At 54.9% G+C, this 21,866-nt stretch overlaps 1 protein-coding gene across 6 annotated transcripts in view; it reads left to right on the top strand.

Annotated features, from left to right (window-relative positions):
* The window catches only part of mrrf (mitochondrial ribosome recycling factor), a 76,494-nt gene that overhangs the window by 35,203 nt on the left and 19,425 nt on the right, over nt 1-21,866 (top strand). For all 6 annotated transcript variants that reach the window (XM_038781561.1, XM_038781560.1, XM_038781557.1 and 3 more), the window contains one exon: nt 7,644-7,735. In XM_038781561.1, coding sequence (XP_038637489.1) covers nt 7,644-7,735 — 92 coding nt within the window. The remainder of the gene's footprint in view (nt 1-7,643; nt 7,736-21,866) is intronic.

The raw sequence follows: 21,866 nt of genomic DNA, 5'->3' as shown, positions 1-21,866 counted from the left end.
CTATCATCTTTTTATAAATCGCACATTCCAATCAGTGTGCAATTGTTGTAAAACTAAATAGAGATCCAAAGCATTCACCTCGTTCTCTTCTTCCCTATTGTTCACACTGTTGACTTAAATGGTGGGGTTGAGGCATACTGCCATATAACCGGTCACAAGGAGCTGTGCTCTTCCTTATTCTTGGTGCACAGCTGCCTGAGAATTAGGAACTTTCTGTGTGGGTAATCACAGGCATCCTGTTAATGTGGTCTAGCGGCTTAGTAAATGGGTGCACTGCAGTGCTTTTTCACTGCGAGGCGATGTATATCATAGAATCCTTACAGTGCAGAAGGAGGCCATTAGACCCATCAATTCTGCACCGATGCTCTGAAAAAGCACCGAACCAAGGCCCACTCCCTCCGCCCTATCCCTGTAACCTAAGCTACACATTTTTAGACACTATGGGGCAATTTAGCATGGCCAGTTCACCTAACTGCACATCTTTCGACTGTGTGACGAAATCTGAACAACTGAAGGAAACCCACGCAGACACAGGGCGAACGGGCAAACTCCACACAGACAGTCACCCGAGGTCAGAATTGAACCCGGGTCCCTGGTGTCGTGAGGTAGAAGTGCTAATCACTGTGCCACCTTGTGATGTGTGATCTTTTCCAATCAGTAAAACGACTGTGAACCTGATAAATATTTTTTTTTTCACAATTAGGAAAGTTTTGGAGATGGCAGTGAATTTCACTGGTTGCCAAATGATTAGCAACGGGACTTTAACACAAAATAGTAACAAAAAGAATAGTAACAAAAAGAATAAGGGAGAAGTTCAAAGGTTTTTTACACAGAAGATTTTAATGGATTGCTTTATTGCAATTAGCTATAGTGGCAGAAACTATCATTGAAGAAGGGAATGGAATAAGCAATGAAAGAATAATGGGAAAAGCTGAAAGAAAATGTGACACTAGATAACACTAGTTGAAGAGCTGGCACCAGCCCTGGTGAGTTAGGCTGCACAGCCTCTTATGCTGCAATTTGCATGATTTTGACCAGTTTTAAACAACACATTCGGCTGGATATTATGATTGTACTACATTTCAAAGGCTGCCACCATGAAAAGAGCTATTCAGTTAAAACTCACGCTCAATTACAGTAGAGCCTGTTGTTTACTGTATGACAAGATGATGGATTGTTCAAAACCTATTTTAACTTTTAAGTACTTTATTCCAAAGCATCTTTCATGAGAAGGAAATGAGCCACACTTCCACCTTGTATTGTCTTATTCAAAAACATGTTTGCTCGGTAAACAGAGGTTTCACTACAATTGTGCAAAATTGCCTTGCCTACTTTGATAATGCCTTTTACTGTGGTTACAAAGACAAAAGTGTTCTTAATAGAACTGTCATGATAATGGGGGGGTTCTGCTATTTTCCTTTATCTCTGTGAACCATAATTTGAACCAACACCCTGGCACACTACAGTTGTGACAGGAACTCTATTTCTCTCCTGCATGTGCTGTCTCATGTGGGGTAGAGTTCTGTGGCCCTGGCAACCTTGCAGTATCTTGCTTAGCAAATGATGAATCTAAGACATGCCTCAATATCAGAGCCAGGCCTTTCAGGGGCGAAGATAGGAAACGCTCGTACACACAGTCTCTCTTCTGCATAAGACAATTGATGCAAGTCAAATATTAATTTTAAAACTGAGGGTTAAATGGCCTGTTCCTCTTCCTACATTCCTAAATCGTTCTTAGTGAATGATTCCAAATGAGTACTGGTAGGTTATTTATCCCTGGGAGGCATTGCAGTCGCACCTAATCCTGTTCTTTCCTGATGCACGCAGACACATTTCCCACCAAGGGATATTAGGGCAGTGAACAGGATTGATGGATTATGTTTTCTCTTCGCCCAATTCCCATAGGTTTTTACATTGTCCTAATGGCTGAATAGAAATGCAAAATTACTGCTAGCTAATGACACTTTGGCGAAACGTATGTACTTTGAATTTCCTGAGTGGAAACAGTCTCGCTACCAAATACCATGGGTGGGATTTTTGTCCGGTCGATGCTGAGTCATCAGTTTTCCTGCAGCGGGTCCCATCACGACAGCACTGTTAAATTCAGGCCCATATTTCCACATTGGTGTAACTCCATAGATTTTAAGTTTCACAACTTCAGAAAATTTGACTGTGATACAGTTAATTCCAGGCGAAAAGGAGATAAGTGATTTATCTTTATATCTTCGCCATTTTCCTGTCTGCTCGTGACTGTTTGTCATTGGTGTTTCTGCTTTCATCACCAGAAAGGCACGCTGAGCTTACTTATTACATTCTGATTTCTCTTTGTGTTTGAATAAAAGGGAGCTGGTCTGTCAAAACAACCCAGACCTAAATCTACAGTACAGACATTTATACAAGGATGACATAATACTGAATTATTTTGTCTCTGAACAATTTGGATGTTTTATTCAATGTTAAAAACATTGAGTGACTGTAATTGTGTTACTCTATTTGTTGTCACTACAATGTTTTGAAGGCAATTAACACTATCCCCTAATATTTTTATTCCACCAAGACCTAGAAAAACAATTTTGTGTGCAAATAGTGAAAATCTAATCATTTGAATTTTCTATTGTAATAAATTCTTGTTTGGAACACTTCAGATGATAGGTTGGGATCTCACAGTTGGCTATTTATTTACCTGATTGCACAGAATGGGACAAATGGACAAAACAACAACTTTAAATGGACAGGTCACCTCTATACTGCAAAGTGGTAACTGAAGAATATGAAAAGGTCAAGAGCTTTTCCCAACAGTATCAGCAACCAAATAAAAAAATGCTCTGTAACTTCCGTTGGTGTTTCAGACATCTTGGTGAATAAACTATTTAATCCTTCTTGCATGATGGGAGCAAAATGAGCAGGCGCAAAGATAGCAATGTAAGCAGTTTACTCTAAATAGAGTATGAAGTTAGCATAGGCAGTAATGGTCATGTTGCCCTTTGCCCCATGAATTGGCAGCTATGCCTTCAACCACCTAGAATTTTTTTGCTTCAGCCCACATGCTCCTCCACATGCATTTCCTCTTTACAATCCCCTCTCAGTATACCCTTTCACTCGGCAACTATATATTTTCCAAGTATGCCTCTGTGTAGATTTTTTTTTGTAATGTTAGAAGCGACATAAAGTGGTTATTATCTGGTTTACTAACATGTTAGGCGTGATCTACCGGCCGCATTGCGCTCGAGCGAGAGTGCGACACCCGCTTGATCCTGGGAGAGGTGTCCCGTGGGCTTTCCTGCAGCCTTTACAGCTCGCGGGACTTGCCCAAGTCTCGCGAGGAGTCAAAGACTCCTGCCCAAAGGGGGCATAGCCAAACAATGTGTGACTACTTAGGTGAGGTAACCCATGATCTACTGGCCTCTCGGGATCTGCCGGCATCCCCAACGAGTCACAGGCCGGCACCGTTCAGTACTGGTTGATACAAATGTGGATCTCTGGGGATCTGTCGTGTCCATCAGATGCCCCTGCTTGGCCAGGGATAGTGCAGGGTCGTCCACTGACCCTCCCCCTGGAACATGGGCACCTTGACACTGCCAGGCTGGCACCTTGGCATTGCCACCCTTGCAGTGCCAAGGTGCCTGGGTGGCACTGCCAAGCTGGCATGAGCACTGCCAGGATGGCAGGGCAAGGGTGCTTGGGTACCAGGCTGGCACTGCCAAGGATCAGTAGCGGAGGGGGGGGAGGGGCAAGCCCATGAAATCAGGGTGGGGAGGTATGAAAAGTGGGGGTTGGGTGCAGGGCAGGTAAGTAGAGGCCTGTAAGAGGTTGGGGGGGGGGGGGGGGGGGCGTGGCAAAGGGTGGGGGTCCTGGAGGGGGAGGGGGGCTGAACGGGGCTTGGTCCCCAGGGGCCCCATAATGTGTCCTTAGTTGCGGGGCAGGGGGGAAGGAGGTGTAATGACCATGTGTGTGAGGGGTGCCATTTCCCATGTTGGGGGGGCTGTGGGCGACCACAGAGGTCAGGGCACCCTTTCAAAATGGCTGCTCGATCTCTGAATTCAGCTCCCCAGTGCTGAAAAAAATTCTAAGTGTGGGCTAAACTGGCGAGAAATTCCCCGGGGCCCAAAGAAGTGACTACATGTCGTTTTTTAGCAGTGGGGAACTCACTGACAAAGCCGGCGGGAAACTGCCTGCAAAACCCAGCACAAATGAACTTCGAAACCTTTCCGTTAAATTCTGCCCCATATTTCTATCGTTGTGCTAATTTGTTTTTCAAATCTTCTTACGCGTTAACACTGTTTTCTATTTGGTGGCTCACACTCTATCTTTGAAAAGAGTATCACAATTTGCAGTTTGACAACCATCACTTAAGAAAAGGTAGCTGTTTAAGCAGCCCTGCCTTGGGAACCATTAGTACAAGCAAAGTGCGAGATCTATAACGAGACTTACAAGTATCTTTAGCTCGGTTTTTGACATCTGGCTTGTAAACCATCTCTGCAGGAATTTAAAATATCCCTCAGAGGATATTAATTGTTTTTATTTGTACTAAGTACCAGCATCATTAACATTCCCCATTTCTCCCCTTTTTGTTTCCTATTTCTCTGCTTTTCCCCTCAAGGTTGACTTTTGCTGGAGTAATGTTTTACAGGGATAACAGTCTTCTGCTCCCTCAGCCAAGTGACCATCTTTTAATAAAATGTGTAAGCGTAGACAAACTATTTGACCATAAAAAACTTCACAACCCAGTCCTGATCTCATTGATAATTACATTTTGCATTGAATAGTGATCAGGAGTACGAAACCTGGCTAACACTTTCCTCCCTTATTCAGCGGCCTGAAGGCTAATTGTTCCCCAGCTGTTATGACTGAAATTACCCAGATTGGGGATTAGCTTTTGCTGTATTAATTTGAAACCCTTATCCAATAAAAATCTATCAATCTCAGTCTTTAAAATTTAAGTTGACTCAACATCCACAAGCTTTTGCGGGAAGAGAACTCCAGATGAAAACTGCTTCCAGATTTCACTCCCAAATCACCACCTCTTTTTAATATTATGCTCTCTTGATTCAACACCTGAGAAAATAGTTCACCTGTATCACATAGAAGACAGAGGGTGGTGGTGGTGGATGGAAAATTTTCAAACTGGAGACCAGTTACCAGCGGTGTACCACAGGGTTTATTAACTGGGGGCTTGAGTTTAAGAGCCGCGGGGTTATGCTGCAACTGTACAGGACCACATTTAGAGTATTGTGTGCAGTTCTGGTCACCTCACTATAGGAGGGATGTGGAAGTATTGGAACGGGTGCAAAGGAGATTTACCAGGATGCTGCCTGGTTTGGAGGGTAGGCCTTATGAGGAAAGGTTGAGGGAGCTAGGGCTTTTCTCTTTGGAGCGGAGGAGGATGAGAAGCAACTTAATAGAGGTTATAAGATGATGAGGTGGATAAATAGAGTGGACATTCAGAGACTTTCCTTGGGTGGATGTAGCTGTTACAAGGGGGCATAACTATAAGGTTTGGGGTGGGAGATATAGTAGGTCTTTTACTCCGAGAGTGGCTAGGGTGTGGAATGGACTGCGTGCTGTGATAGTGGAGTCGGACACTTTAGGCACTTTCAATCGATTATTGGATAGGCACATGGAGCACAACAGAGTGACAGAATAATCTTGGTTTCGGACAAAGCTCGGCACAACATCGAGGGCCGAAGGGCCTGTTCTGTGCCGTACTGTTCTATATTCTATGTTCTGTATTTACCCTATTGAATCACTATCGTTTCAAAGAGCTCAATTGGATCACACCACAACTCTCTAAGCTCAAGGGAATACAGGCCAAGTTAGTGCAACCTGTCCTTATAATTTAACTCTTCAAGCCTTGGTATTATGTTGGTGACTCTGCACTGTATTTTCTCCAAGGCTGTTGAGGTTTGGTGCCCAAAACGGCATGCAGTTCTCAGGATGGGGTTTGACCAGATTTCTGCAAAACTTTAAAAAAAAAAATTTTATTGAAAAATTTTGAATTTATACTACAACATTGAACCATACTAAAATACCAACAATAACAATAATGACAACAATCATGAACCTTCGTCCCTCCTCAATGAACAACCCAACATATTAACAACAACTTAAATTAACACAATGTTAAATTACATAACCGAAGCCCCCTGGGTTGCTGTGATATTGACCAAGATACCTATCTTTGAGCCAGGAAGTCCAAAAAAGGCTGCCACCGTTTATAAAACCCTTGTACTGATCCTCTCAAGGCAAATTTGACCCTTTCCAACTTTATAAATCACGCCATGTCATTGACCCAGGTCTCCACACTTGGGGGCGTCGCATCTTTCCACTGCAGCAAGATCCTCCGCCGGGCTACTAGGGACGCAAAGGCCAGGACACCGGCCTCTTTCGCCTCCTGCACTCCCGGCTCCACCGCAACTCCGAAAACCACGAGTCCCCACCCTGGTTTGACCCTGGATCCAACCACCCTCGACACCGTCCCCGCCACCCCCTTCCAGAATTCTTCCAGTGCTGGGCATGCCCAGAACATATGGGCATGATTCGCTGGACTCCCCGAACATCTGGGGGTTTCTGCAAAACTGAGGCATCGCTTCCTCACTTTTCAATTCCAACCACTGTGAGGTAAAGACCAAGACCCCATTAGCCATTTGATCCTAGTGGAAGGGAGAAAGGAAACAGTCACAAAAGGCTACTTTTGCATATCTGTCATCATGTGGTTTTGCACTTGTGAAGACTTTAGAGCAGAGCAACTCCTAAGCAAGCGTCACCTTGATGTTTGGTGCAGGGAGACTAATTATCAAGTAAAAGGCACAGTGAGACCAAAGCTGAACCCAGGACCCAGGAATATTAGCTGGAAATCAATCTCGCTTATTCAATGCACGTGAGATTTAGGGGCGTTTCTATTGAAATTTTGAGTCCATATTTGCGTTGGTAAATAGTGTCACTGCCTGGTGCTGATGCACGTCGTTATTTCTACTTTATCAAGAAATAATTTGTAGCTGATTAATTAGTAAATCTGTGTCCAGTAAGTAATAAAATAACTATTTAACACAATTAGGAGGAAACCTGGTTTTGATTATAAAATCCTTCTATTCGTTGCTTTCTGATAAGCCCAAAATTGCTCTTTAAAACTACCTGTGTTTTTATTGATGTCAGATTGACATCCTTTAACAATAATGCACGTTACATGTATTTCTTCATCTAGAAAATGCATTGATTTAATTTATAATAAACGCTATATAAAACTATTAGACACCCAATTTAAACTTAAAAAAACTTTGATTTAAAAAAAATCTTGGTTTTGCAGCTATTCCCTAGAGCATTAATTTGTGGTTTCCAAAATAGATGGCCTCAAACCATTGAAAATATGTTCAAAGAGGCAGAACTTTTTTTTCTTTCAAAATTTTTTTCGTTTCCTTTCTCCTCCTCTGCAATACCACAGTTTTATCCCTGTGTGCAGATGGACTTAGCTCGCAATTCGCAGTGGGATCAAAGCTGCTTGGACTGAATCTAACTTCCTGATATTCTTGGTGAAAGAGGTAAACGTTTCCATGTTCTGGGCAAATAGATTAGCCGGACGGAGACGGAACAGTCATCTGTAAGTAATTATTCTGCTAATGCCCTTTACCTTTTGATCTGGTTCACAGGCGACGATGGCTGCCACCAAGGCCATAAGAGAAAGTGGAATGAACCTGAACCCAGAAGTGGATGGGACTCTGATCAGGGTGCCAATTCCTAAGTAAGTAATTTGAAGGTTATGCCTAAGGTTTCCATCTTTGTCTGCTCACTGGCATTACAGGGCAGTTGCTGGCAAAAATACTTAGGGCTGAAAATTAAATTTCAACATCACAATGTGAATTTTCCTGAAGGTTATTTCTGCATAAAGTGCAGAGTTTTGTGTTCTCCATTCAGAAAATAATGCGAGTTAAATATTTGACGTACTATTTTGTAAAATGCAGTGAAATAAGATGTAATGGAAAATGTGAATATTTGAAAATTACAAAGCCAAGTACTTGAAAGTAAACGTGCTGATGATACAAAAACATGCCAAGGTACTCCAGTTTAAATACTGCTAGGATAAAATTATTTTTAAAAATCCTCAGTCCAAAGATGTGCAGGATGGGTGGATTGGTCATGATAAATTGCCTCTTCGTGTCCAAAATTGCCCTTAGTGTTGGGTGGGGTTACTGGGTTATGCGGATAGGGTTGAGGTGTTGACCTCGGGTAGGGTGCTCTTTCCAAGAGCCGGTGCAGACTCGATGGGCCGAGTGGCCTCCTTCTGCATTGTAAATTCAATGAGTTCTAAGCAGTGTGATTGCTTTGGTAAGTTTATAGTTTTCATTCCGAATGCTTTTTCAATTTTGCTAATCTCTTCTGTCTTAAATTCAGGACAAGTGGGATATTCAAAAACTGCTGTAATCACTTCGAATAATCTAATTATTAAGGCATGGCGTATTGTTCAGTTAAAATACCGCATGTCTTCTTTCAATCATGAACTCTCACACAACTTGATCTTAAGCTGTCGTATCCACTTCAGTGTTATCTAATTGAGTGCTAAATTTGCCTAAAATTCATCCTTTTGTGTACACAACGCAAAGCAAACGCAAGCTGGTTGCTGGTAGTACTGTCATTCTGTCAATTCTGGGGGGGGCGGAGTCACGAGATGTGAGCGCTGGAGTGGCTGCGCTTTCGCGTTTTCGTTGGTGAGCAGTGTGCTGTTCACTCAGATGAACACCCTGGGTGTGGTTGAGGAGTTGGAGGACAGGCTTGGGTATAGGTTTTGGGGTGTGCTGGAGGTCTTGAAGGGCTGATTTTTGTGATGTGTCAGAGTGTGCTGGACTGGGCCAGGTCTGGGGATGGGGTTGATATCCTGTTGCCCTCTGAAGCTTTGGATGTCCCTTCTTGAAGCCACTTATTAGCGACATCCTGAAAGGACTCTTCTGTCTGGTGTTCATTGATCTGTGGGACACTTCTCATTTGATTGATCCTTTTTTTTCTCTTTTTCATTAACAATGGTGGGTATGTGGCGGGGAAATATAGACCCACAGTTGGATCCTGTCCATTTGTTATCCTGTGATCCACTCCTGTTAGTTTTCCGTCCCTTTTCTTGGGAGAAGTTGATGGCACTGATCATAAAGAACTATACTGGTCCTCCCTTGTTATATTGGTTCTGTACTGGGCCTGAGACAGGTGTTGGTGCGTTGTGTGGTATATGTACATCATCCCTTTAGAAATGGGGGTTTTCCATGGTGGCGCCGGAGTTGAGAGCCACCAGGCTAGCTGCTTTGAGCTAGTAAACGGGAGCGAGGTGGGGGGTGTGTATACAGCTAGTATATAGGGGGGGAGATGATCTGCTGACGAGGGAGGGAACTGAACCAGGTTACAGGGAAGGAGTCGGGGGTGGGAGCTGCCAAGAGGCGGACCAGGGGAGGCGCAGGACATGGGCAGGGGGTGGGCCCAAGAAGGGGGATGGCTGATCGGCGTGGAGGGGGGCAGGGTGCCCTCCAACCAGGCTGATCACCTGGAATGTTAGAGGATTAAACGGGCCGGTCAAGAGGACACGTTTGTTCGCACACTTACGGGCTCTGAAGGCGGATGTAATGTTACTGCAGGAGACACATTTGAAAGTGGCGGACCAGATTAGATTACGGAAGGGCTGGGTTAGCCAGGTCTTCCATTCGGGACTTGACGCTAAGACCAGAGGGGTCGCGATCATGATTAACAAACGGGTTAAATTTGAGGCGGAAAGCACAGTTGCGGATGGGGGTGGTAGATTTCTTATGGTCCGGGGCAAGCTTGAGGGGGTGAAGGTGGTACTAGTGAATGTTTATGCTCCAAACTGGGGTGATGTAGATTTCATCAAAAGGATGCTGGGGAAAATCCCCGACTTGGATTCGCACAAGTTGATTATGGGTCAACTTTAATACAGTCCTCGACCCCAAACTCGACCGGTCGTGCTCCAGAATGGGCAGGGTCCCGGCAATGGCAAGAGAACTGAGAGGGTTTATGGAACAAATTGGGGGGGGGGGGGGGGGGGAGGGGGGGGGGTAGACCCCTGGAGAGTCAGCCGGCCGACGGGGAAGGAGTTCTCGTTCTATTCACATGTTCACAAGGTTTATTCTCGTATTGACTTCTTTATTATGAGTAGGGACTTTTTGGAGGGGGTGAGGGATACTGAATACTCGGCGATCACTATTTCGGACCATGCTCCACATTGGGTCGACCTGCTGGTCTGCAAAGAAAGTTATCAGCACCCACAATGGAGGTTAGAGGTGGGATTGTTGGCAGAGGAGAGGGTGTGTAAGAGAGTGGGGAATTGCATGCAGGACTACCTGTAGGTCAACGATACAGGGGAAGTCTCAGCAGCGGTACTCTGGGAGGCGCTGAAGGCGGTGGTGAGAGGGGAACTGATCTCCATCCGAGTCTATAGGAACAGAACGGATAGGGCAGAGATGGACAGACTGGTGCAGGAGATGACACGGACGGATAGGGAATATGCGGACTCCCCGAGGGCAGAGCTACTTAGGGAACGACGGAGACTGCAGGCGGAGATGGGAGCGCTACCCACTGGGAAGGCCGTAGAGCAACTCAGAAAGGCCAGGGGCGCGGTGTATGAGTGTGGGGAGAAAGCCAGCAGAATGCTTGCACAGCAGCTTAGGAAGAGGGAGGCGGCCAGGGAAATAGGGACAGTAGTGGACGGGGCAGGGACCTGGGTGGGAGACCCGGCAGGGCTGAACAGGGTATTCAGGGACTTTTACAGTAAGCTGTATACCTTGGAACCCCCCCCCCCCCCCCCCCCCCCCCACGGGGCCGGAGGGGATGGGGCGCTTCTTAGATGGGCTGACCTTCCCAAAGGTGGGCAGGGGGATGGGAGAGGGGCTGGGGGCCCCGATTAGGGCTGAAGAATTAATGGGGGGCCTGAAGGCCATGCAGTCGGGTAAAGCCCCAGGGCCGGCCGGGTATCCAGTGGAGTTCTACAAAACGTTTGCGGGTATACTGGGGCCGGTGCTGGTTAGGGTGTTTACCGAGGCGAGGGACAATGGGGTGCTACCCCCGACGATGTCGCAAGCCACCATCTCGGGTGGAGTGGGACTATTTATGGGAGGTGCTCGGACGGTTTGGGTTTGAAGAGAGCTTTGTGGACTGGGTTAAACTGCTATATCAGGCCCCGGAGGCTAGTGTAAGGACGAACAGGACAACATCTGAGTATTTTAGACTACACCGCGGGACAAGACAGGGTGCCCCCTCTCTCCACTGCTGTTTGCGTTGGCCATAGAACCGCTGGCAATTGCACTTAGAGCAGCAAGGGGATGGAAGGGAATGGTCAGGGGGGGGGGGGGTTAGAACATGGCAAAAAGCGAGATGTTTGTGGTGCAGGCGAGGGGTCAGGAGAATAGGCTCAGGGAGCTATCATTTAGGCTGGTTGGGGAAAGTTTTCGGTATCTAGGGATACAAGTGGCGCGCGACTGGGGTAAGATGCATAAGTTGAACTTGTCCAGGTTGGTGGAGCAAATGAGGAGCGAGTTTCGGAGGTGGGATGCACTCCCGCTGTCACTAGTGGGGAGAGTACAGACAGTCGAGATGACAATCCTCCCGAGATTCCTGTTTATTTTTCAGTGTCTCCCTATTTTCATTCCGCGGTCCTTCTTTAAAAGAATCAATAAAATCATCCTGGGATTTGTTTGGGCGGGGAAGTCCCCGCGGCTAAAGAGGGGGATGCTGGAACGGAACCGTAGCGAGGGGGGGCTGGCACTGCCGAACCTCAGCAACTACTACTGGGCGGCTAACATAGCCATGATAAGGAAATGGATGGTGGGTACGGGGTCGGTTTGGGAGCGGGTGGAGGCTGCTTCGTGCAGGGGCACCAGCTTGGCAGCATATCCGCCTTCCCTCATACCCCCCTTCCCCCATAGCCCGCTTCCCCAACCCCTTTCCCCCTTCCCCCATATCCCCCTTCCCCCATATCCCCTTCCTCCATCTCCCCCCTTCCTCCATCTCCCCTTCCTCCATCTCCCCCCTTCCTCCATCTCCCCCCTTCCTCCATCTCCCCCTTCCTCCATCTCCCCCCTTCCTCCATCTCCCCCCTTCCTCCATCTCCCCCCTTCCTCCATCTCCCCCTTCCTCCATCTCCCCCCTTCCTCCATCTCCCCCCTTCCCCCATAAACCCCCTTCCCCCATAAACCCCGTTCCCCTATATTGCCCCTTCCCCCATATCTGCCCATATATTCCATGGGGGAAGGGGGGATATGGGGGCAGGGGGTAATATGGGGGAAGGGCGGATATGGAGATATGGGGGAAGGGGTATATGGGGGAAGGGGGGACAGACCGGGCCCATCAGGCGGATGCCGCCCCAGGACGTCCCAGGGCGGCCACGTGCCAGGGACAGACCCGGAGCACCAGATGGACGCCGCTCACACCTAGTGTGAGTGCGGCAGACCACACCCAGCGACGAGGAGGGCAGCCAGAGCAACAGGCCCCCATCACAGCCGACCCAGGACACTGACACACAGGACCCTGACGCACAGGACCCTGACGCACACGACACACACACAGGGGATGGATGGACATGAATCACTACTCCAGGGGACCCTGGACTTCGGGTTGGATGAGGAGCGTGCCATTACGCCGCTGCTATCTCCTACACCCTCCACCATCGCAGAGGCACTCACCACGGTTGGGCACTTTAGCGATGAGGCATCTGGGACACTAACTGGTGCCGCATAACACAGCCCAACATCCCGGTACAGCAGGTAGGGGCTGGGCGGTCGGAGGGCAGCCCGGCGCAGGCAACCATCTGCTGCCCAGACGGGTCCCCGGTTCCTGCAGTTACCACACCCACTCATAGACCCAATGCTGGCTCAGACCAAGGGACGCCCGAAGTGGGTGACAGCCGGCTTGTGGCAGCTGAAGACGATTGTGGAGGAGTCCACCTGTGTGCAGGAACAGGTAGTGGTGCCGATCATGCGTGCCACCCAGGCTGACACCGGACGGGTGGCTTCCGCAGTGGAGGCAATGGGTCCGACGGTGTCAGACATGAGTTGCTGTATGCAAGATGTGGGGCTTCCGTGGCCCAGCACATGGCTGCCCTTTCACAGGCAGCCATGAGCCAGAGCCAGCAGCAGATCGCAGAGGCGCTCAACTCCATGGCCCACTCTCAGCAGGCAATGGCCCAGTCTCTGCAGGCAATGGCCCAGTCTCTGCAGGCAATGGCCCAGTCTCTGCAGGCAATGGCCCAGTCTCAGCAGGCAATGACCCAGTCTCTGCAGGCAATGGCCCAGTCTCTGCAGGCAATGGCCCAGTCTCTGCAGGCAATGGCCCAGTCTCTGCAGGCAATGGCCCAGTCTCAGCAGGCAATGGCCCAGTCCCTGCAGGCAATGGCCCAGTCTCTGCAGGCAATGGCCCAGTCTCAGCAAGCAATGGCCCAGTCTCTGCAGGCAATGGCCCAGTCTCTGCAGGCAATGGCCCAGTCTCTGCAGGCAATGGCCCAGTCTCTGCAGGCAATGGCCCAGTCTCTGCAGGCAATGGCCCAGTCTCTGCAGGCAATGGCCCAGTCTCTGCAGGCAATGGCCCAGTCTCTGCAGGCAATGGCCCAGTCTCTGCAGGCAATGGCCCAGTCTCTGCAGGCAATGGCCCAGTCTCTGCAGGCAATGGCCCAGTCTCTGCAGGCAATGGCCCAGTCTCTGCAGGCAATGGCCCAGTCTCTGCAGGCAATTGGCCAGTCTCTGCAGGCAATGGCCCAGTCTCAGCAAGCAATGGCCCAGTCTCAGCAAGCAATGGCCCAGTCTCAGCAAGCAATGGCCCAGTCTCAGCAAGCAATGGCCCAGTCTCAGCAAGCAATGGCCCAGTCTCAGCAAGCAATGGCCCAGTCTCAGCAAGCAATGGCCCAGTCTCAGCAAGCAATGGCCCAGTCTCAGCAGGCAATGGCCCAGTCTCTGCAGGCAATGGCCCAGTCTCAGCAAGCAATGGCCCAGTCTCTGCAGGCAATGGCCCAGTCTCTGCATGCTATTGCTGAGGGCATCAGCGGCATTGCCCAGGTGCTGGCCGGCATCGCCCAGACACAGATAGGGTTGGTCAACTCCCTGAGTTCCATAGCTCCATACTTGCAGACCCAGGTGTCGGTTGGGGTGGGGGGGGGGGGGGGGGGGGGGGGAGGTGCGTCAGGTGCTCGATCCTTTCACATCACCAACCCATGTAGAGGCTCGGGGGCCATCGGGCACCCCGAGGGAGGAGGAGGTGTTGGGGCCTGTTCCGGGTCCCCTTGTACGGGAGGTCCCGGAACACCGTGACACTCGGACTCCCCCCTCCCCCCCCACTTCCGTCCCAGGTGTAGCTTGTGGGCAACGGGCAGGACAGGCTGGCAGCTCGCCATCCCAGTCGCCCGAGCCACAGCGTGGCCCATCTAGGCGGGCTGCCCCAGGAAACGGCCGCCAAAGGGGTCCCTAGTCACAGGGCAGAAATCACAGGAGTCCACCTCCAATTCCGCTGTACCATCTGGGGAACCACCTAGACGTGGTCAACGGGCCCTTAAGGCCAAAAAATTAGACACTAAGTAAGTTGGCACGGGTGCAGGGCACTGATTAGTTCTGGGGCTAGGGCATGTATGTGAACTGTTTGTTATTAAAATCACTTTTACACCTACAGAAGCTGCCTTTGTGCTCTGTCTGATGCGTGCAGGGGTATGGAGTGAGGTGAGCGCCAGTGGGTGTGTGAGGGGTGATCTTTAGCAGCCCAAAGCACCTCTCTATCACACCCCTGGTCGCTGCATGGGCATCGTTGTAGCGGTTCTCCGTGTCCGTCTGTGACCTCCGTATAGGCGTCATCAGCCACGATCGCAACAGGTAACCCCTGTCGCCCAGCAACCAGCCCCTCAGGCCAGCATGGTGGGGATGAAAAATTGCGCCAATACGAATGAGTCATGTACACTGCCCGGGTACCGGGCGCAGACGTGTAGGAGCATCATGCGGTGGGCGCAGACCACCTGAATGTACATGGAATAGGTCCCCTTCCTATTTGTGAACATGGCCGCATGGTGACGTGCATCCCATCGATCGCCCCCTGGACCATAGGCATCCGGGCCGCTGCAGCGAAGCCCACTGCACGGGCATCCCGGCTGGCCCGATGCACAGGGAACTGGATGCAGAGGTCCGCAATGGCATATAGGGCGTCTGTCACTGCACGGATGCACCGGTGCACCGATGCCTGCGAGATGCCGGACAGGTCCCCACTTGGTGCCTGGAATGACCCCGTGGCATAGAAGTTCAGGCCCACCATAACCTTGACAGCCACTTGGAGAGGGTATCCTCCCCCCAATGCCACGCGGTGCCAGGTGTGCCATCAAATGGCAGATGTGTGCCACGGTTTCCCAGCTCATCTGGAGTCTCCTCCTGCATGCCCGGTCCGTGAGGTACTGGTACGACGAGCGGGGCCGGTAAACACGGGGCCTCATCGAGGATCTCCGTCGCCGTGGCACCACAACCTCCTCCTCCTCGCCCTGTCGTGCGGGTGGCCCTCCAGCCTCCCTGCGGCACGCTCCTCTGCGCAGCCTCCACTGCCTCCCTGGCACGCTCCTGCTCCAGCTCCCCCAGGGCAATATGTAGACGTGCGGCTCCCACCAGGGCGGTCAACATCGCTGGGTGATGACCTGGCGCGCACCCTCCCCACCCCCACCCCCTCTCCTCCCCGGCACGCCCCCTCCCTGGCAAGCACCCCCCACCCCCACCTCACAGCATGCATCCACCCCACCCCCGCCCTCTCCTCCCGGCAAGCACCCTCCCCAAACCCCCCCCCCTCTCCTCCCCGGCACCCCCCGCCAAGCCCCCTCCCCAACCCCCTCCTGCCAAGCCCCCTCCCCAAACCCCCTCCTCCCCGGCACACACCCTCTCCATCACACTCTCCCTGCCCCCCCTCCTCCCCGGCATGCACCCCCCACCCCCCTCCTCACGGCATGCACCCACCCCACCCCCGCCCACTCCTCCCCGGCAAGCATCCTCCCCGGCACACACCCTCACAATCACACTCTCCCCGTCCTCCCCAGCATGCACCCTCCCAACCTTTCACCCCCACCCCCTCCTCACGGCATGCGCCCACCCCACCCCCGCATTGTCCTCCCCGGCAAGCACCCTCCCCAAACCCCCCCCCCGCTCCTCCCCGGCACACACCCCCCAACCCCACCCCCCCACCCCCATCTGCTCCCCGGCACACACCCTCTCCATCACTCACTCTCCCCCCCCCCCCCCAGCATGCACCCTCCCAACCTTTCACCCCCACCCCCTCCTCACGGCATGCGCCCACCCCACCCCCCCCCCCCCTCTCCTCCCCGGCACACCCCCCCCCCCCCATCTGCTCCCCGGCACACACCCTCTCCATCACTCACTCTCCCCGCCCCCCCCTCCTCCCCAGCGTGCACCCAACCTCCTACCCGGCACGCACCCTCTCCTTCACGCACCCTCCCTGCCCCCCAGCCCCCTCCCCTCCCAGCCCCTTCCATCCCCCCAGCTCCTCGTCCCCCCCCCAATCCCTCTCCATCGCGCACCCTCTCCATCTCACACCCTCTCCATCGCGCACCCTCTCCATCGCGCACCCTCTCTATCGTGCACCCTCTCCATCGTGCACCCTCTCCATCGTGCACCCTCTCCATCGTGCACCCTCTCCATCGTGCACCTTCTCCATCGTGCACCCTCTCCATCGTGCACCCTCTCCATCGTGCACCCTCTCCATCGTGCATCCTCTCCATCGTGCATCCTCTCCATCGTGCACCCTCTCCATCGCGCACCCTCTCCATCGCGCACCCTCTCCATCGCGCACCCTCTCCATCGCGCACCCTCTCCATCGCGCACCCTCTCCATCGCGCACCCTCTCCATCGCGCACCCTCTCCATCGCGCACCCTCTCCATCGCGCACCTTCCCTGCCCCTCAGCCCCTTCCCCTCCCAGCCCCTTCCTTCCCCCCAGCTCCTCGTTCCCCCCAATCCCTCTCCATCGCGCACCCTCTCCATCGCGCACCCTCTCCATCGCGCACCCTCTCCATCGCGCACCCTCTCCATCGCGCACCCTCTCCATCGCGCACCTTCCCTGCCCCCCCCCCCAGCCCCCTCCCCTCCCAGCCCCTTCCTTCCCCCCAGCTCCTCATTCCCCACCAATCCCTCTCCATCGCGCACCCTCTCCATCGCGCAACTTCCCTGCCCTCCCAGGCCCCTCCCCTCCCAGCCCCTTCCCCTCCCAGCCCCTTCCTTCCCCCCCCAGCTCCTTGCTCACCTAGTCGTGCAGAGGGTCAGCACACAACTGCCACCACCACAACCTACATGAGAGATTAAGTGGTGCGACCACCGGCGGTCAAAACAGGTGGAATTAAGACGTTTCTTGGAGGAAGAGAGGAAGGTAGAGAGGTTTAAGGAGGGAATACCAGAGCTAAGGGGCGCGATTCTCCGCACCCGCGGAAAATCGCGAAGTCGGCCGTGAAAACGGCTGACTTTTGCAACGGCCCGACACGGCCCAGTTCCCGACGTATTCACGTCCAGGAAATGGGCTAGGAACGGGGCCGCGTCAATCACGTGCACGATGATGCCGGAACACGACGACGACACGAACACACCCACGTGACGCCGCCCGACGCCGTAAAAAGGCACGGGCGATCACAGAAACTGTAGGGCAGGATGTCGGAGCTCAGGAGAGCAGCCCCGCGATTCGTTGAGGCTGACGCGGAGACGCTGCTCGAATCAATCGAGCAGAGGAGGGGCATCATCTGCCCGCGTAGAGGGCATCGCCACCCTGCCAGCACGGTGCGCCAGGCCTGGCGTGAGGTGGCTGCTGCCGTCAGTGCTGTGGGGCAGACTCCTCGCTCTGCAGACCAATGTCGGAAAAAGATGCACGACCTCACCAGGGCTGCCAGGGTAAGTGCCAAGAGGGTGCCCCCGGGTCACAACCCCCTTTACTTAATCACCCACCTTCCTTCCCCCGGCACGGGGGGTGGAGGGGGATTGGGGCAGAGTGAGTTGAGGGTGGTTCACAAAGTTGTCACAGACCCAGCGCTCTGGCCCCTGTGGAGAGACCCCCAAACTGTGCCAGTATCTGAACGGACTGCTGATACCTGCCGTATTGTAATGATCTACCTATGCCCCCTCCCCCAACAGGACAAGACCGCTCACAACACCCGTGAGCGGAACGAGACTGGAGGGGGTTCGCCCATCCTGCACCCCCTCACCACGTTTGAGCAGAGGGCACTGGACCTTGTTGGGGGATCTGCCACCCGGGAGATCGCGCAATGCGAGGTTGGCGGAGCTGCAACAAGTGAGACAACCCTGCATGACAAACACCCCCCCTCCCCCATCCTCTGTCCCTTCACACACCCTGCCCACTTGGACACCTCCCCCATCCTCTGTCCCTTCACACACCCTGCCCACTTGGACACCTCCCCCATCCTCTGTCCCTTCACACACCCTGCCCACTTGGACACCTCCCCCATCCTCTGTCCCTTCACACACCCTGCCCACTTGGACACCTCCCCCATCCTCTGTCCCTTCACACACCCTGCCCACTTGGACACCTCCCCATCCTCTGTCCCTCCACACCCTGCCCACTTGGATCGTCCAGCGCCCGGCCGAGCGTCTCTAAATAACCCGTTTCATCCTCTTCCCTAGGACGTGATGTCGAACGACCAGGGCCGTCTGCCTCCAGATGGACACAGGCATCTGCCCCCACCTCAACCAGGGCCACACGACAGAGGGTGCCCGATCAGCGGGGAGTCCCATCCTCCCCAACCGAATCTGTGGAGCAGGACGCCCAGAGGGCGGCGAGAGAGCAAGAGAGAGAATGCCCTGCGGCCTCTCAGCGGGCCGATGACATAGAGGAGGCACAGCTATCTCCCACACAATCCACCATCCCAGAGACACTCTCACCGGTTGGCCTATTTAGTGATGAGAATCCTGGGTCACAGTCTGGGTCGCACCACACAGCTGAGCAGGTACAGCAGGTGGAGGTCGGAGCAGCCGAGGGCCCGGACTGGCGGAGGGCAGGCTCCCAGACGTTTTCCGAGTTCCTGGAGTTTCTCAACCCACCCGCACAGCCGATGCATCAAGAAACCCAGGGACACAATGACGGGATGAGGGCTGTCTTCCAGACTCTGCAGACGCTGTTAGAGGAGTCAAACCGCGTCCACGAGCAGGGAGTGGTGCCGCTCATGGCAGCAACCCAGGCCGACACCGCACGGGTGGCATCCGCGGTGGAGGCAATGGGTCAGGTTATGCAAGGCATTGGGCTTAATGTGCACGCGTCATCCTCGGCCCTGGACAGGGTTGCCCTCTCACAGGCAGCAATGCGCCAGAGCCAACACGACATTGCTGGCGCGCTGCGGGCCTTGGCCGTGTCTCAGCAGGTCATGGCCCAGTAGCAGCACGCCAAGGCACAGTCCCAGCAGTCAGTCGCGGAGAGCATCAACCGCCTGACACATGTGCTGGAGCGGTGAAACTTGGGTGCCGGGTGTGCAGTCCCTGCCCCTCCCCCACCCCCTCCCACAGCTAGCCCACGCGGGCACGTGATGGAGTGTCTGTGACAAACTCAGCGGCCACCAAGGTGGATGGTTCAGCTATTGCCATGGGTCAGACTCTCTCTAACGATTCTGAGCTCACAGCTCATCGCAGAGCGTGCTGTCATCATTCCACATGGCACTGATCACACCCGCTGACACAACCATCAAAGTTGTGCCATACCGTCTGGACCCAGTGGTAAGGGTGATGTCGAAGTGGAGCAGTGTACACTGAGAGGGGAGAGAGGGTGGTGGGGGGGGGGGGGGGGGTTGTGGTGGTGGCAGTTGTGTGTTGACCCTCTGCACGACTAGCGATGCAGGTGGTGTTTTGGTGTTCAGCGGGGACATCGCATGCGACGCTGGAACCGTGCTGCCCCCCCCACTCCGTCTCCCCCCCCCACTCCGTCTCCCCCCCCCCACTCCGTCTCCCCCCCCCACTCCGTCTCCCCCCCCCCACTCCGTCTCCCCCCCCCCACTCCGTCTCCCCCCCACTATCCGTATCCCCCCCCACTTCCGTCTCCCCCCCACTCCGTCTCCCCCGCCACTCCGTCTCCCCCCCCACTCCGTCTCCCCCCCCACCCGTCTCCCCCCCCACTCCGTCTCCCCCCCACTCCGTCTCCCCCCCACGTAAGGCCGTCTCCCCCCCCACTTCCGTCTCCCCCCCCATCGTCTCCCCCCCCACTCCGTCTCCCCCCCCACTCCCTCTCCCCCCCACTCCGTCTCCCCCCCCACCGCCTCCCCCCCCCCTCCGTCTCCCCCCCCCACTCCGTCTCCCCCCCCACTCCGTCTCCCCCCCCACTCCGTCTCCCCCCCACTCCGTCTCCCCCCCCCTCCTCCCCCCCACTCCTTCTCCCCCCCCACTCCTCCCCCCCCACTCCGTCTCCCCCCCCCACTCCGTCTCCCCCCCCACTCCGTCGCCCCCCCCCACTCCGTCTCCCCCCCCCACTCCGTCTCCCCCCCCCACTCCGTCTCCCCCCAACTCCGTCTCCCCCCCACTCCGTCTCCCCCCCCACTCCGTCTCCCCCCCCACTCCGTCTCCTCCCCCCACACTCCGTCTCCCCTCCCCCCCCCACTCACCGTTCGTCCCCCCCCACTCCGTCTCCCCCCCCCACCCGTCTCCCCCCCCACTCCGGCTCCCCCCCCACTCCGTCTCCCCCCCAACTCCGGCTCCCCCCCCACTCCGTCTCCCCCCCCACTCCGTCTCCCCCCCACTCCGTCTCCCCCACCTCTCCGTCTCCCCCACCTCTCCGTCTCCCCCACCCCTCCGTCTCCCCCCCCACTGCCGTCTCCCCCCCCACTCCGTCTCCCCCCCACTCCGTCTCCCCCCCCACTCCGTCTCCCCCCCCCACTCCGTCTCCCCCCCAATCCGTCTCCCCCCCCACTCCGTCTCCCCCCCCACTCCGGTCTCCTCTCCCCCCACTCCGTCTCCCCCCCCACTCCGTCTCCCCCCCCACTCCGTCTCCCCCCCCACTCCGTCTCCCCCCCACTCCGTCTCCCCCCCCACTGACTCCGTCTCCCCCCCCACTCCGTCTCCTCACTCCCCCCCCACTCGTCTCCCCCCCCACTCCGTCTCCCCCCCCACTCCGTCTCCCCCCCCACTCCGTCTCCCCCCCCACTCCGTCTCCCCCCCCCACTCCGTCTCCCCCTCCCCCCCCCACTCCGTCTCCCCCCCCACTCCGTCTCCTCCCCCCCACTCCGTCTCCCCCCCCCACTCCGTCTCCCCCCCCCACTCCGTCTCCCCCACTCCGTCTCCCCCACTCCGTCTCCCCCACTCCGTCTCCCCCACTGCTCCGTCTCCCCCCACTCCGTCTCCCCCACTACCGTCTCCCCACTCCGTCTCCCCCCACTCCGTCTCCCCCACTCGCTCCCCCACTAACCGTCTCCCCACTCCTCCTCCCTCAGTCTCCCCCCTCAGTCTCCCCCCTCAGTCTCCCCCCTCAGTCTCCCCCCTCAGTCTCCCCCCCTCAGTCTCCCCCCCTCAGTCTCCCCCCTCAGTCTCCCCCCTCGTCTCCCCCCTCAGTCTCCCCCCTCAGTCTCCCCCCTCAGTCTCCCCCCTCCGTCTCCCCCCTCCGTCTTCCCCATTCCCCTCTCCGTCTCCCCCACCCCCCTCCGTCTCCCCCACTCCCCCCTCCGTCTCCCCCACTCCGTCTCCCCCCCCCACTCCGTCTCCCCCCCCACTCCGTCTCCCCCCCCACTCCGTCTCCCCCCCCCCACTCCGTCTCCCCCCCCACTCCGTCTCCCCCCCCACTCCGTCTCCCCCCCCACTCCGTCTCCCCCCCCCACTCCGTCCCCCCCCCCACTCCGTCTCCCCCCCCACTCCGTCTCCCCCCCACTCCGTCTCCCCCCACTCC

Source organism: Scyliorhinus canicula, chromosome 21, assembly GCF_902713615.1.
Source record: "Scyliorhinus canicula chromosome 21, sScyCan1.1, whole genome shotgun sequence".
In the NCBI taxonomy this organism is placed as follows: Eukaryota; Metazoa; Chordata; class Chondrichthyes; order Carcharhiniformes; family Scyliorhinidae; genus Scyliorhinus; species Scyliorhinus canicula.
This window is presented reverse-complemented; position numbering and strand designations above follow the sequence as displayed.